The following is a 15,882-nucleotide window of genomic DNA, read 5'->3' as shown; positions in this document are numbered from 1 at the left end:
TAGTTCCATAAACTCCACAAATTTTGTTAAACTTTAACTGTTCCCCACTGCAGTTCATTATGTGGCTTAATGCTGGCACAGCGAGAAGGCAGGAATGACCAGTGAGACTACCTCATTGGCAACAGTGTGGTCTATGGACTACGGCATAAGACAGCCCTGTGGTTAAATTCCTGAACTGGTATTTACAACCTAATTAGATAATTTGATACTACAGTGTCTGCAAGTCTTACTAGAATTCAAGCACCTAGGAATCATGAGTCAGTTCTCTGTCAGTTCTGAAAAAGACATAATGTATGACCATGGCTAAATCATTTAATCCCTTTGAACTTGTTTTCTACCAGTTCATTGACAATAGCAGAACTTGTCTCCCTCACACTGATGTTTTAAGGATTACATTATTTGTGCTTGTGAAGCACTCAGGCGTGACAGCAAACACTTGTGGAAGCCTTCAAAGGTTTTCAGCTCTTAGATGATCTATAAGTTTTATCCTTTAAAATGGAGAAATGTCTTCATCATTAGCACAAAGAACACACAATTTGGGGTTTAGCATCAGAAAGCTATTATTTCCTCAGAGTATTCACTCATGCACTGGGGCCAACCTAGGAACTGGTCCTGACACAAGCATACAGCATGGAAAGGGAGGAAATAAGGAGTCTCCTTTCCCAGCTCATTCCATAAATGGCAGATGTTAGATAGAGAAACAGGCCTGGTGGTTAGGGCAAAGTGCCAAGGAAAACCAAAGAGAAAAACCAAGGTACCAGGAAACTGAGGCAAGATGTGAGCAGAGTGTCAGCAACAATCATGGTAAAAATTAGAAAATTATTTACAACTGAAGCAAATCACGTCAAAGGCACACAGCCAAGAAAAACAGCAAGGAAGAGACTTGAGCAGCCATCTTGTTGTGCTCAAACTTGGACTTAAATCCTCTTCAGAAGTCCCATCTTCTAAGTGACTACACAAGCTTTTCTGCCACAGCAGAGTGAAAACATAAGCAGCCATCTTGTTAGAGTTGGGAATGGGGTTTGCGATAAGGGATGTCACGATAGCAGCCTCTGTTATACCCATGAGCACAAGCACTGTCACCAAGATACTTCTGTGAGAAAGTAGAGTAAGGAGAAAACAACGCTATAAATCTGCTCAAGGAGTGGAAAAGATTCACATCTTTTACAAAAGTATCAGAGGCTATATTGTTTCCACCGCAGGCAGGGATTGCTAAGAGCTATTTTGTTCAAAGCTACTTGCCTGCCTCTACGAGGATGCGGCTGCAACTGAATGTTGCATCTTAGCCCAGCACAATTGCCAGAAAATTTGGTGTCAAATGTCTATTACAGGCAAAGCACAAAGACTGTCCTCAACTCCTAGCAGAACTAAACCAATAAACTGAGGTAAGATGGAACAGGGAGCTCAGAGAATGGCTCCCCTCTTGAGTCAATACTCATTTTCTTCTCATTCTCATTTCCTTTAAACAACTTCCTTCCATCTGTGACATTTCTCCTTAGTAGAGTTTTTCCTATTCTACTCAGTCATTTGTAGTTTGGACCATTTATTGCTTAAAAGAATACTGAAATTCTCCATCCTGGTAGAAGTTACAAATCACAGACTATCACAACTGCCACCTCAAAAGAGTTTTAGGTGCATATGAGCCACGAAGCTTCTCCACACATGACTGGGCATAAATAAGATAACTCTTAAAAGAGAGACAAAAGGATAAAGAAGCTTCACTATAGACTGTTAATGCCACTCTTCTTTGACCTGGTGTCTGGCAGCTTGTATGTCTTCCACAATCCAATAAATAAATTGCAGATTTTGCACAGAAGGGAAATCACATTTGCTACCTCTGAAGATGTGTACAGTTCTTCCACAGAGCTTAACTGAACATTTCTCAGGCACTAGCCAAGCTAAAAGCATGTTTGTGCTAGCACATCAGCCCATTTTTGCACCTGCTTTTTTCACAAATCCACAATACAAAGCACATAGACGTATTCCCCGAAACGTTTAAACTATATGTGACTGAGCAAAACAAGGGCCAATCCAAGCTCATATTGACAAATTACCTAGAAACAAAGTATACTTCAGAGACTGAAGTATAGGCATGTGCCTATTTAAATAATAATTTAAATAATAAATAAAATTTAAATAATAAATAAATTTAAATAATAAATAGGCATGTGCCTATTTAGGTCAAATTAACCCTCAACCAACAATAAAAATATAATACTAAAAGAGCTTGGCAACTAGCAATCTCTAGAGTCATAAGCTGCTCATGTGTGTTTTTACAATGATGGTAATTTTGTTTTTATCTTGTGGTTGGTTTTCTCTTTCCCAGCATACCGGGAGGGGACAGAAACCTCCCAGCTTTGTGTCACTACAAAAAAACCAAACAAACAGAAGTCACATCAATTAGGGGACCACAGAGTATAGAGTACATAGAAAAACGCAGAAAAATACCTAAACTGCATATATGGGGCCAAGATCCCACATAATACAATTCGCCGACTGCGCTAGAATTGGTGCTAGGATCAATTTTGCCCATGGAGTGCTGCGTAAAGCTAAGTACTATTGTTATGTTCGCAAATGGCATCTATATAACGTGTAAAAGATTGTTTCTGTATATATCATTGCAGATTTGGAAAACAAAACTGCTTAGATATTGGCCTGGTTTTCCTGTGTTTTTCCACAATTCTGTCCTCAAAAATTAGATAATGTCCAATGGGCATATCTACGTTCAACTATTATTAATCTGTTATTCATAACTTGTCAAGGATATAGCTATTACATGAATGCCATAATTTTCTTATAAGACGCACTGTTTTAATCACGGCTCACAGTATTCATCTGCAGTGATTCCAAAATTTAGAAAAATCATCCAAGCCTTTGAGTAACAAGTTAATTTTCCACCAGAAAACTTGGATGATTTCTGAGCAGAGTTCCAGACCTCAGCACGAAGCTACATCAACCCTTCTGGAATCTATTCTTTTTTGCCTCCTGTTAAATTCATGACTACCTAAGCAAGATATTCTTCATTCATAGAATGAATGCTTTCAAGCAGAAAGAAATAATTTCTGCTTTCAAGCAGAAAGAAATAATTTTTTTTTGCAAGCCAGTAATCAATGCAATCAGCTAAGTCAACAGGATTTACTCCTTGATTTAAAACCTTTTCTTTTAGGGTTTATGACTGGGATCATAGTCCCATTAAAGCTACTGGCAAAAATCCACAGATATCAGAACTGAGCTCACATATTAAAAACTACTGGCACAGAGAAATCCCCACACCAAAAACTGTAAAGACTTGAGTAGATAAGTGTAATATTAACAGCCTAACCTGAAGCCCTAAAGCTGTAACTCCTTATGCAGGCACCATTTCACATGAACAAAGGAAAACTTAATGGTTTAAATCAGACTGAGGGTAGGATATGTTTTTTGCATTATATTTAACTTCATTGCAGCAGGTATTTCAGTAACTCTGAAGGAGTCTACAGAATGAATTAGCCTGCTCTTCATTACACAACACAAAGGAACACCTTATTTTCCTGTACCAACTGATTCCGGTCCTTGAGGCAACTGGGTTTTCTTCTGTTCTACTCAAAAACTGCAGGACAGACAATAATACAGTTTTTAATCTTCCTACACATCTTGGAAACAATTTTTAAATTATTTTCTGCCAATCCTTTTCTACTGAGAGCTTTCACATGGTTCTCAGCTAATATAACACTACATTTTAAAGAGGATGGATTACAGAGAATTATCCTCCTGGTCATATTACAAATGGTGAAAGGAGCCTTTTTATTTTCTCAGATACAGTTTTATTTCAGAGCAGCAGCCTGGAAACAACTGTTCCCTTATGGTCAGATTGTGCCTTTGGTCACACCACCACTTGAGTAAGTAAGAGGAAGAGACACCTTTAAGGCATAATTTTCCATGTTTCTCTTCACTTCAGAAGCAGTGGAAACTTTTAACTTTTTTCTTTTTCTTTTTTTTTAATATAAAAGAGCATTGATGCCATCATACAGCTCACTTTCTCCTGCTGTCGTTCTTGTCTTTTTAGACGGGTACACTCTTCGCTGGGTAAAAATCTGGCTGGAAGGCCAAGCCCAGAGAGTTGTGGTGAACGGAGTTAAATCCAGTTGGCGGCCGGTCACAAGCGGTGTTACCCAGGGCTCAGTACTGGGGCCAGTCTTGTTTAATATCTTTATCAATGGTCTGGATGAGGGGATCGAGTGCGCCCTCAGTAAGTTTGCGGATGACATCAAGTTGGGCGGGAGTGTCGATCTGCTGGAGGGAAGGAAGGCTCTGCAGAGGGATCTGCACAGGCTGGATCAATGGGCCAAGGCCAACTGTATGAGGTTTAACAAGGCCACGTGCCAGGTCCTGCGCTTCGGTCACAACAACCCCAGACAACACTACAGGCTTGGGGAAGAGTGGCTGGAAAGCTGCCTGGAAGAAAAGGATCTGGGGATGTTGGTCAATAGCCAGCTGATTATGAGCCAGCAGTGTGCCAAGGTGCCCAAGAAGGCCAACAGCATCCTGGCTTGTATCAGAAACAGTGTGGCCAGCAGGACTAGGGAAGTGATCATCCCCCTGTACTCGGCTCTGGTGAGGCCGCACCTCGAGTGCTGTGTTCAGTTTTGGGCCCCTCACTACAAGAAAGACATTGAGGGGCTGTAGCGTGTCCAGAGAAGGGCAACAAAGCTGGTGAAGGCTCTGGAGCACGTGTCTTATGAGGAGTGGCTGAGGGAACTGGGGTGGTTTAGCCTGGAGAAGAGGAGGCTGAAGGGAGACCTTATTGCTCTCTACAGCTACCTGAAAGGAGGTTGTGGTGAGGTGGGTGTTGGTCTCTTCTCCCAAGCAACAAGTGATAGGACAAGAGGAAACAGCCTCAAATTGCTCCAGGAGAGGTTTAGGTTGGATATTAGGAAAAATTTCTTCACTGAAAGGGTGGTCAGACATTGGAACAGGCTGACCAGAGAGGTGGTGGAGTCACCATCCCTGGAGGTGTTCAAAAAGCGTGTAGACATAGCACTTCAGGATATGGTCTAGTAGACATGGTGGTGTTGAGTTGACGGTTGGACTTGATGATCCTAGAGGTCTTTTCCAACCTTAAAGATTCTATGATTCTACGATTCATTAGTTCTTCATTTGTCCCTCCCCCTTCTCCAACTCATACTCTTGTCATGAAGGAGAGGAATAAAAATGTCAGATAGGTTCTTCTCTTTCTTACACCTACATCAGGTTCAGGTAACTCACATGGGGGTATAAGTGTGGGTTTTACCGCGCTGTGGAAATGCGTACTGTAAAGCACAATCTAATCTTTGGTACCTTCTTCCATTTGCTGGCAAGAAACAGTCTCTCAATGTTAGGACCATTACTAAATATTTATCACAAGCAGTGCCCAAAGTAACTTTGGCCAAAAGGCAAAGTAACACTGTTTACATGCAGTAGAAGTACTTGGTGAGAAAGATTTCTGGGGAAGGTTGCACAAATGTCTCCTTCCAATTTCTGGCTAAAAGGCAAGAACGGCCTTCATGCTCTTGTTTTCATGGAACAGAGAGAGGTGCACTGTACCGATATGTACAGCCCACTGATTTTCCTTTGTATAAAAAGACACATTACAGTATTTACTTATGACAACTATTTATTGTTTTGTCCTGCTTTCCTGACTGATTGCAAACACAGATGTTTCAGTGAAAATGCTAACACTAGTGTATTACTGTCAACACTCTGGTTTCTTCAGTCAAGGAAGATGGAAAACACATCTATGCTGAACTTCATATAATAATGAACTCAGCCTCCAAGCCACATGAACAACGTTTTTGACAGTGTGAATTATTTCAAGAAGTTGTTCCAGAGGTTACATAAGCTTACTGGTCTAACCCATTTCACCATGAACCTATATATCCTAACCACACGCAATGGTTCCAGCTGTCTAGTAAGAAATAACAGATTTTTGCACTAAGAGATACAGGATATTACGCAACTAATACAGGATATTGCCTTATTTCTATAAAAGCAGTTATAATATCAAAGGTGAAGAGACTAAGGAAGTAACTGAAGAATATTCTTCCAAACTTTGAAAACGAACATTATTTTTTAAAGTCATCCTTTACAAAGATCATTACGCTGATAATCTGAAGCTGTTCCACAACTATCTGGTCCAATGTAATAAAATAAAGCCTTACAGTCTTTAGTCCTAAAAAAACCAGACTGCTGCTCCAGTCAATAAATAGTCTTAGATAGTCATGTCAGATAGATCTCTTCGAACTCAAAGGTGGTTTCTGTAGAGCTGCTCAGGTTTTATAATAGTGTAATAGAGTATATAATCTGGGCCTAGTTCGTTGTGTTAATATACCCACTTAAACCAAGCACTTATGTTTTCATACTATTGTTTATCCCCTTGACTTACCTTCCTCCCACAAAGACAGCAGAATTTAAAATCCTTATCATTTGCTTTGTAAAATCATTTCTAGTTTCTTAGGAAAACATACTACTAGATTTGCTCCACTAGCAGAAGATCCAAACTTATGCACCTGGTGTGCACAAACAACTGCCAGCTTATTTTGCATTTAGTACAGGACGAAAGCATAAACAACACCAGACTGCTTGTATGTAGCCCAAATAGGCATCCATCGCTGTTTGTGTTCAGTAACTAACAAACCCAGTGAAAATCAAGCCCAATATGCATTCAGAATATGGTGATTTCCAACAACTGTATGAACCAATGCTAATGTTAAAAGTTAAGAAAACAAGATTTCCTGGTCCCTTGATCAAAATGATTGCTCTCCACCAAAAAAAAAATTAGATGGGGCAATCCCTGAAATGGAAACAGAAAATCTTCCATTCTGGAGTCTCAGGTGTACTATTTCATAAACATTTATAGCGGTCACAAGCACCCGTTTTATTATTGCTCAAGTATAATATTTGATTTGGACAATTTGAGACAGATTGAATATAGCAGCTCTTGGTGCATATAGCATAAGGAAATGCAGCTCATCTGTCAACAAACTGCCCTGCACTTTCTTGCAACATGGGGCAGAAGAAAATGAACTGGCTCAGCCAATACACCTGAATGCAACTGACCTGGGATATGACAAAATATGCTATCATTTCATGCCAGAAGAATTAATCTGTGTAAGGATCTGCTTGCAAAATTAAACACTCACACTGTATTAAAAGTGTACTATGAGTCAAATTTTTTTCTGCTACAGAATTTTTGTATCAGTAATTATTTCTTGGAGATCAGAGTCTAGCTGAAAGCTGCTTAGATGCAACAGGCAGGATAACACTGGCTTGCTCACCTCCAGGTGATGTTCTTCAACCGTGCCAGAATTCTGTTTGTGCAGCTGCCGTGCTGCTTTTAAAATAGGTGAAGAATAAAATCCCTTCATGACTGATTAAGATTGTTGTTTTGCATCTCTGGGTCAAGTATATTTTTCTCTTAACTGATTCTGAGTAGAGAATTCTGGGGTTTCTGCAGATTATCATCAAAACAGTTCCCACATACCACCAAGACTGTTTGCAAAGTGATCCTTAATAAACAGGAGACAGGGAGACCCTGACAGACTCCCAAGTACAGTTCTTTACATAGTTCATGTCAATATTTCTGCATCACCACATGCTGGACCAGCCTTGAGGAAAAGCACTAAGCAGAGTTGTTTCATAATGAACAAACTATTTCCTGCCTCAGGGAGCACTGCAGTACCCTGAAGGCCCAGAGAAAACATAGTGTATATATTATGCCAGGTAACCAGGATGCAGAAGTGATTCCTCTGCTTTCCCTTTGGTTGATGAGTCTTCCTCATTCAAGTAACTCTCCTGAATTGCCAGGATCTGCCTGAAATCAACCTGCAAAGACGATCTGCCTCAAATCAACCTGCAAAGCCTCTGTGAGTCACTTTATATATGGGTTTTTCTAATGGACCAATGCAAAACAGCAAACAGCAGAACCAAGACCTGACCCACAACTCTTAAAGAAAGTACCTGAACACTGAGAATTAGACTGATGGTGCAAGTCCACAAGCGTTTTACAATTAGCTCTGCAGTAGTCACTCTAATTATGATTAGAGGGATTATGATAATAAATAAGGCAAAAGTAACTCAGAGAACTCTTAAAAAAAATCCATCAGGGTTGGTATCTCTTAAAACTAGTCTTGCAGCCCAGAGTCTAAGGGATACTCCAAGCCACTCCTTAACAAATGTAAGCAATAGGACAGTGGGAAGTGAAGTAGTATGATGAACAGCTGCTGGAGGGCAGGAGAAATTGGTCCCAGCATTTTGGGTTGCTGAGAAGCCCAAACTGACACCCCATGAACAGCTGAATTTTTTCAGACTGCATTATCACTTTGCTTGTGTTTCAAATTTTTGTAATCCATTGAGATATTACAGAACATACCCAGGAATATCACATAATCTTCAATTTTCAGGTATGTAAAGCTATTTCATGAACAAATTGCTCTACACTTACTCCAAATTTACCTAAGTTGTTATTATTTCCAGTGGCTAGTTCTCCCCATCTATAGCTATTAGTCAAGGTGACATAGGAAGAGTTGAAACGGCAGATCTTGTTAGAACACTAATATTATTAAGGCAGAAGTTAATAATTCTGCAAGTTAACTTTATGACCAATTAATCATACAATGCGACGAGTGCTGGAGGCATTTTATTCCAGATGCATATCCTAATTTACCTGCACTAAAGCACACCTCAGCAAGATAGCTCTGTGGTCACAATACAATGCAATAAAATGCTGAGTTGAAAGAACTACCAGGAATTCAGGCTATGAAATAAAATCTTTTGCATTTATCAGGTGTTATGCAATGCAGTGTCACTCTTACCTCCATGGGAAAGGCCTTAAAATTAACTGTGTGTTCAGAACCACGCTGGTTTTCTCTCCCCCAGTGAAATCGAACATCGTGTAGTTCAAACTCATGTCCTCGAGGTAATGGCCCCCCTATTAACACTGGGAAAGAAGACAAATGGTAAGGAACTTGGCTTTCAAAGCACACAAGCCACTGAATATATTCTCCAAATACAATGGGGAGATTGTTGCAAGCTTCTTTATTATCAGTGGTACTAGAGAGGAGAAGAGTAAAGTTGATAGACTTGACATCTTTACTTTTGAAGTACCATGCAGGAACAGAATGCAAATTCAGGCAGTTATGAACAACAGTGAAACTGCTGTCATGCTGCACTCTTTGTTTTATGAGATGGAACAGCTGGTCACAACACAAAATAAAAACATTGTACCTTTATCAGTCAGAAGACTGAATATATTTATTGCTCTTATCAAGACAGTAGCTATGTGCTCTAAACAGATGGCAGGGGTTCTGAACTGAACTGGTGACTGCCTCCAACTTGTCCAAATGCTTTATCTCCATCACCTGTATTTGCTATGAGTCACAGAAACTGATAGAAAACTTTTGATTGCCAATATTTTGCTAGGTAAAGGTGTTCAGTCATATACCACCTGTCAGGCTTCTGAGATACAGAATGCCTCCATATCCAAATACAATCAAACCTACACACAGGAGCAACAACATACCACATTTACTTAAAAACAGCTTCTAGGCAGCCCTGACTTTTTTTACTTCAGTTTTTTTAAACATCTGGGATTTCTTAAAAGCATCTGTCCACAACTGCAATACACTCACAAAAAAAAAAAATATATATAGTAGCTCAATAGTTTTGCATTAATAGAGACTTCAACCATAAGTAGTAAAAGCAAGCCATTGTACCTTGTGAGGCCCAATTTACTTTGGAACTAATCAATGGAAACATTTTGCCCAGGGATTTCCGAATCTGCTTCAGATCAAATATTACTCCACAAGATGTAGGTAACTTCTCAGTGAAATCATTGAATATTGGCTTCTAGGCAGCGCTGAATTTTACTTAAGGGCATTCACAGTCTTCCCTGTTAAATTCTAGCTTACATTTCATAGACTTCAAATGAATCTTTTACAATCTCTGATAATTGATAAGGATTATTTAATTGCATAACCTACAGCTTTAGGGAATTAAAGTTCTATAATATAAAGTTATTTTGACACACAAACTAAATGGTCTTAGTTCGGAGCACAAGATATAGTGTAATACTAAAACATAATTTAGCAATTGAATCATATTGCAACTGCAGAAACACAAAAACAAAAGTACAGAATTATAAAAAACCTGAAAGAAAACTGATCAGTTATGGTTTTCATAAGCAATTATATTGCAGAAAAAAGTAAAATATTCCAATTAATCCTCCTTTAATAATTCTTCATAACTAATCTAACAGCCATTAGGGTTTCTAAAGTGAAATGTCCTAAATGTAGTTATAGATTCAGATTTGCTTCTTAAACTTGCTTTATCTATATTCTATCTATACCTATATCCTACAGGGAAAATCTACAAATCTGGTGAACATTGTGGGAAACAACCAACTGAAGTATTTAGGGAAATGTGGACAAATAAAAAGAAACATGCTACTTAATTAGTGCTATTTCTCAGGAAAATGGAGCATTTTCCCTGTTTTAAAATATTGCTCCTAGAGAAAATGTAACTAGAACAAATGTTCTCTATATGATGTAGCTCTGGGTCTCCAGGAGCTTCAAAGAGTTTATTTCCGAGGCTTAAGTTATAACACTGGTCCCATGATAAAAGTATTTCAGTGCATGAAGCATGTTTATCTTTCCTTTGCCTTTCATCAAATCTTGATCCCTGTCAATGCATGAAACATGTTTAACTTCGCTTTGCCTTTCAGCAATTTTTGATCCTCATTAAAAAATGATTCTGAAACCATCATTCACTGTGCAATCCACTGCTGGCTTGAGAGAAGTCTCTCTGTTAGTAGGATATCCTCTAAAGCATTTTTCAATATACAGCTCCATTACTCAGCTGGTCATGCTTCTTCCACCTAATGCATAACACATGTACAGTGATCAAACTGGAAGCGGTCTGTGAAAATGTTTGCAATTAAATAATGAGAAGGATTGGGGAATTCCAGAGGGACCGTGTGTCCTGAATTAAAGGATAAAATCAATCACCAGTAATGACAAATTGATTTTTAATATGTATCTTAATCAGGTTACTTTTTTCCACAAAGAAGATTTTCTTTGACTGTTAACATCACAGTAGATGAGGATCTCTTGCACATTAATTGGACAGAGTTTCAAAAGCATTTAGTGTTCAACAGTTCCCATTAAAATAATCTGGCTAAATGGATTTGTCATCAGAGATCTCCTGTGAGGAAAAGAAGCTGCAGGAGTTTCCGCAATCCCTGAAAACTGGCCAGAATGCTAGGTCAAACACAGCTTATTAACTTTTTTCTTCTCTTGATAGGGACAACAAACATTGCTCTCCCCTTCCCAAAAAATGGAAAAATTATCCTCGGTTTACAAATGGAGAATGGGAAATTATGTAACAAGGCAAAGCTGAAACTAAAACAAGATTTCCTAAATCATAATTCCATACCTCAGTCATAAACTTTTATTCTACTTCACATTTTCTCATATTTCAAGACTCATCAGTCTGGCATCACACTGTGTTCAAGTTTAAAGTCTTTTCTCCTCCTAAGTCTCCAATGGTTTTGCACATGCATTTAGGTGTGTTCCTCCAATCTTATTAATTATTGCTACCAAGTTACAAACTGCCCTTGGGAAAGGTAGGATTGAAGGAACTGCATTTTGGCATGCAAGCGATGACGTCATTTTGCGGTCACTCTTACTTCCTCCATAGGAGAATTCAAGAATCTTCCTGATCCTGCAGAGAGAACCTTACTCCTTGGGAAAAGAGCTCTGCTTCTGATGAAGGCAGTAAAACTGACTGGAAGTACAAAATTTCTATTCTATTGCAAATCTGCAAAATTTTGTGGAAAGAAATGTCCCGTGTTGCAACAATACATGGCATTTATCATGGAAAGGAAATTACAAAGGAAAGCATCATTATTAAAATAATAAACTCTTTATTTTAAAAAAATTCAGTGTAAAACTGAACTGACCCCCTCAATCTCAGCACAGCTGTAGCTCCCAGGACTACTGGGAACTGAGAAGGAAACAAAACTTGGAACGTCTCATGGTTTGACAATGTTCAGCTGTTTAAATGCCCCCAAAAGGCTGTTACTAGCTAAGATTGGTTGGAATAACTTGGATGTTCTTCCAAACACATGGTAAGAACTACCACAGTGCTGGAAAGAACAATAGACTTTTTTCTCCCTGCTTTCTTGACCGTTGTCTCCTTCATACAGAATAGTTTACCCAGATGAAAGGTCTAAATGAGATACTGCAATTTCACTTGTTTGAATTGTTTCTTTTATTATTTGCTTCTAATTCTATGATGAATGACACCAAAAAATCCTTTAAGAAATGAGGACTGCTTTGCTACCTGCTCTTCATCAATACTGTAAGCATGCATTAATTACAGTTACAATAATGGAGTATCTATCTTAAGCTCCCCAATTCTGTAGTTAGTGTTCAGAACCCACTGAAATTAATGGAAAATGCTCTTCTAACTTACATGGTCTTCAGACTAAGGACAAATTTTGCCAGCTGTACAAAATAGTTTGGCATCACACTGTCTTAATCTGGACTTCTTCTGAGTGCAGACAACTGTTAATGCCAGTGAATTAGACACCACCACAAGAGGAAATTCTGGACATGCTCTGAAGCTATCTGACAGACCATCCAGTTTGACATTGAAACTTACAGCTCTCATTGCTCTCATTGACTTCCTACTGAAGTCAATACCACCACCCTCACCGGCCACAGTCCACGCCGAATGAGCACAACCGCTCGCTGCTGGGAGCAGTTGCTGTTCCTACGATCCGGGATACCCGTACAGCGAGTCCTCCTAAGGCGATGCCAGCTTTAGCGGGGAAAGCAAAGGCCATGTTTCAGCGTACCTGATTTTGATTTCAGGGCAATCTGAATCGAATGCCCGTCGTTGATCACTTCACAGTCACGACACACTACGTAGTTTGGCGACAAACGCACTTCCAGGAGCGAGGGGTCATATTTAGCTTCTCTGGAGTTCAAGTTAATAGGCGACTGGTAATCCCCGTTAGCATCAGGAAAAATCAGCCCCCACTCCACTCCTGAGACACAAGGGAAAGCTGTTACGGGGAGACCCGGCACCCCGCGCTGCACGGCGGCTTCCCGGGCCGGCCGGACCCTCCCCGCCCTCCTCGCTGCTGCCCACCGGCGCGGGAATTGGGGGGGGGGGCTGCTCCGCGGCACCTCGGCCCGCCGGCCCCGGCGACGGCTGGCCGGGCGGCTCCGCGGCCGCCGCCGCCCCGTGCTATTCTCCCGCCGGCAGTGACGGACCTGCCGCCCGATGCGGGCCGGCGCTTCCCCGCTCCCCGCGGCTCGGGGCGATTTTCCCTCCGCTCCGCCACTTGAATCCTCCCACCGCCACCTCCTCCTCTCCCGGCCGCGGCGAAAGTTTCTCCCGGCCGGAGCCGCCGCCCGCTCCTCACCTTCCTCGTAGCCCCACTCCGGAGCCTCCTCCCGGCGCGGGAAGGGCTCGGCGCCCTCGATCAGGCTCCTGTCAGCCATGGGCAGGCGCCCTGCAAGCGGCCCCCGCTCCCGTCGGCCAGGCGGTGCGTGTGGGTTCGTGTATGTGTGTGTGTGTGTGAGTATGTGTGTGTGTGTGAGTGTGTATGTGAGGGGGCGAGGCGGGCTGGCGGCGCTCCGCACCGTGCCTCGGCTCTCCCTCCGCCCTCCCGCCCCCGCCGGCGGGTGTCGTTGCCTGGCGGGGCAAGGGACGCGGCGCGGCCGCCGGGCGGGCCCGGGAACCGGTCGCTGTCCCGGGGGCGCGGCGGGGCGGGCGAAGGGTAAGGTGGCAGCCGGCGAAGGCGAGGAGAGGGGACCGGGCGGCCGCAGAAACGCCGTGGGCCCGTGGGCCGCTGCTCCCCTGTCCTCCCCGTGCCTGCCTCGGCTTCCCGCTGCCCTCGGTATCCCCGCTTCCCCCTGCAGGCTGCTCCTCTCCCGTGGGTGGGTGTCTCCGCAGCTCGCGCTGTCCCCTGGGCTTGGCACAGGCGATCTGTGTGCCCGGTGACACCTGGGGAGAGCAACTTCAACAAGGGGATGGGCAAAGCCCTGCGCCTGGGGAGGAACAACCCGGGCACTGGTACAGGCTGGGGGACAGCTGGCTGGAAAGCAGCTTGGCAGAAAAGGTCCTGGTGGGACAAGAGTGAGCAATGTGCCCTTGCCACAAAGAAGGTGAATGGTATCTTGGGCTGTATTAATCGAAGTATTGCCAGGGAGTATCACCAGTGGAGGTGTTCCTGCCCCTCTACCAGGGGTGCTGGGTCCAGTTCTGGCCTCCCCAGTACAAGAGAGATGTAGAGCTACTGGAGAGAGTCCAGCCTGGGGCCATGAAGATGGTTAAGGGGCTGGGGCATCTCTCCTGTGAAGAAAGGCTGAGAGAGCTGGGACTGTTCAGCCTGGAGAAGAGAAGGCTCAGGGGGTCTTATTGGTATCTATAAGTACCTGAAAGGAAAGTACAAAAAAGACAGCCAAGCTCTTGTCAGTGGTGCCCAGTGACCAGAGGCAATGAGCACACACTGAAGCACAGGAGGTTCCCTCTGAACATCAGGAAACATTTTTGCACTATGAGGATGACCAAGCACTGGCACAGGTTGCCTAGGGAGGTTGTGGAGACTCCCTCCTTGCAGATATTCAAGAGCAGTTTGGACACAGTCCTGGGCAAGCTGCTCTGGGTGGCCCTGCTCGAGCAGGGGGATTGAACAAGGTAACCTCCAGAGGTCCCTTCCAACCTCAGCCATTCTGTGGTTCCTTCTCACCCCACAGCACTGTGCCCCTCCTACTGAGGGATGGAGGCCCTCAGCGAGGATAAGGGAGCCCAGCTCTGTCCCTTCTGTTCTGATGGAGGGTTGATGCCTCCACTCTCTTTACAGTCACCCCTTCCTCATGTGGCTTCAAAGCCTCCTGCAGAATATACAGGATGTAGGGTTTGAGGAAAGTCTCTCCCCAACACGAGGATGCCTCAGTTTGAGGATATGAAAGGACTCTTCTTTCTCCTTTACCAACAGCCATTTATGGACCTAGAGAACATTCATTGTATCAAGGGAAAAAAAAAGACAGAAGGGACCTCTGTAACAGGGATCTCCCCTCGGCAGTGGCCCAAACACATCCGTGACAGCAAAGGGAACCCAGCACTGACAGTCTGCAATCCCTGACAGCAACCAGGAAAGGCAGCAGGGGTAGTTAAATAGAATTGCTACAATGCTAAGTGGAAGTGCCCTTTGATTACCATCCTTGGCCACTGAAAGACAGTAGCCAGACCTCCCTGCATTCTGGTATCTCAAGCAGATGATATCCTGATCCTGTGCTGTTGATCCACAAGCTTTGATCTAGGCGTGGACCTCCCTGTGCTTCACTGTTCCCCAGCGCAGCAGTAGCACCTGTGATTCCTGTGCGGGGCTGACATGAGAGCAGAAATTATCATCGGTGTGAAATTGAGATGGAAGGAGAAGAAGGACTAAGCTGGAAATTCATTAATAAAGCGAGAGAGTACTGGTTCATGAGCTGTGTGCAAGGTGAAAAGAAAATAGGACAAAATAAGTAGAAAGTATTGGGTTGGGGGGTTTTTTTAAGATCAGAACAGAAACACAAGTTTCTTTCTGCAGGAGCATTAGTTACTATCTTCACTGTTGATGGTTGAAAGGAATGTATACTGCCCAAACAAACTACAACCATCGTGCAGCTTCTTGAGGCAAAAAAGCAAATAGACATTTTTCCTCATATAGCGAGCACCTGACATTGGTGCAACAGAGAACTCAGGGGTTTTAACATGAATTTTAGTCACATGAGATATGTTGAATATGCATACCCATCTCCCATACCAAACTGGCTTTATTGGTTGTTAAATTTTATCACAGAATCAAGGAAT

The 15,882-nt window shown here is 42.6% G+C and overlaps 1 protein-coding gene across 2 annotated transcripts in view; it reads right to left on the bottom strand.

The window, feature by feature from the left end:
• The window catches only part of CA8 (carbonic anhydrase 8), a 52,277-nt gene extending 38,387 nt beyond the window's left edge, over positions 1 to 13,890 (bottom strand). Inside the window, exons 1-3 of one of the 2 annotated variants that reach the window (XM_054816878.1) lie at positions 13,445 to 13,890; positions 12,872 to 13,063; positions 8,829 to 8,953 (exon numbers count right to left, since the gene is read on the bottom strand). In XM_054816878.1, coding sequence (XP_054672853.1) covers positions 8,829 to 8,953; positions 12,872 to 13,063; positions 13,445 to 13,523 — 396 coding nt within the window. In that variant the 5' untranslated portion in view covers positions 13,524 to 13,890. The remainder of the gene's footprint in view (positions 1 to 8,828; positions 8,954 to 12,871; positions 13,064 to 13,444) is intronic. The other variant, XM_054816877.1, reaches the window with a different exon arrangement.
• Between the last annotated feature and the right edge of the window lie 1,992 nt (positions 13,891 to 15,882).

The sequence above is a fragment of the Grus americana genome, chromosome 2, assembly GCF_028858705.1.
Source record: "Grus americana isolate bGruAme1 chromosome 2, bGruAme1.mat, whole genome shotgun sequence".
In the NCBI taxonomy this organism is placed as follows: domain Eukaryota; kingdom Metazoa; phylum Chordata; class Aves; order Gruiformes; family Gruidae; genus Grus; species Grus americana.
The sequence above is the reverse complement of the archived record's forward strand: the minus strand, read 5'-3'. Positions and strand labels throughout refer to the sequence as shown.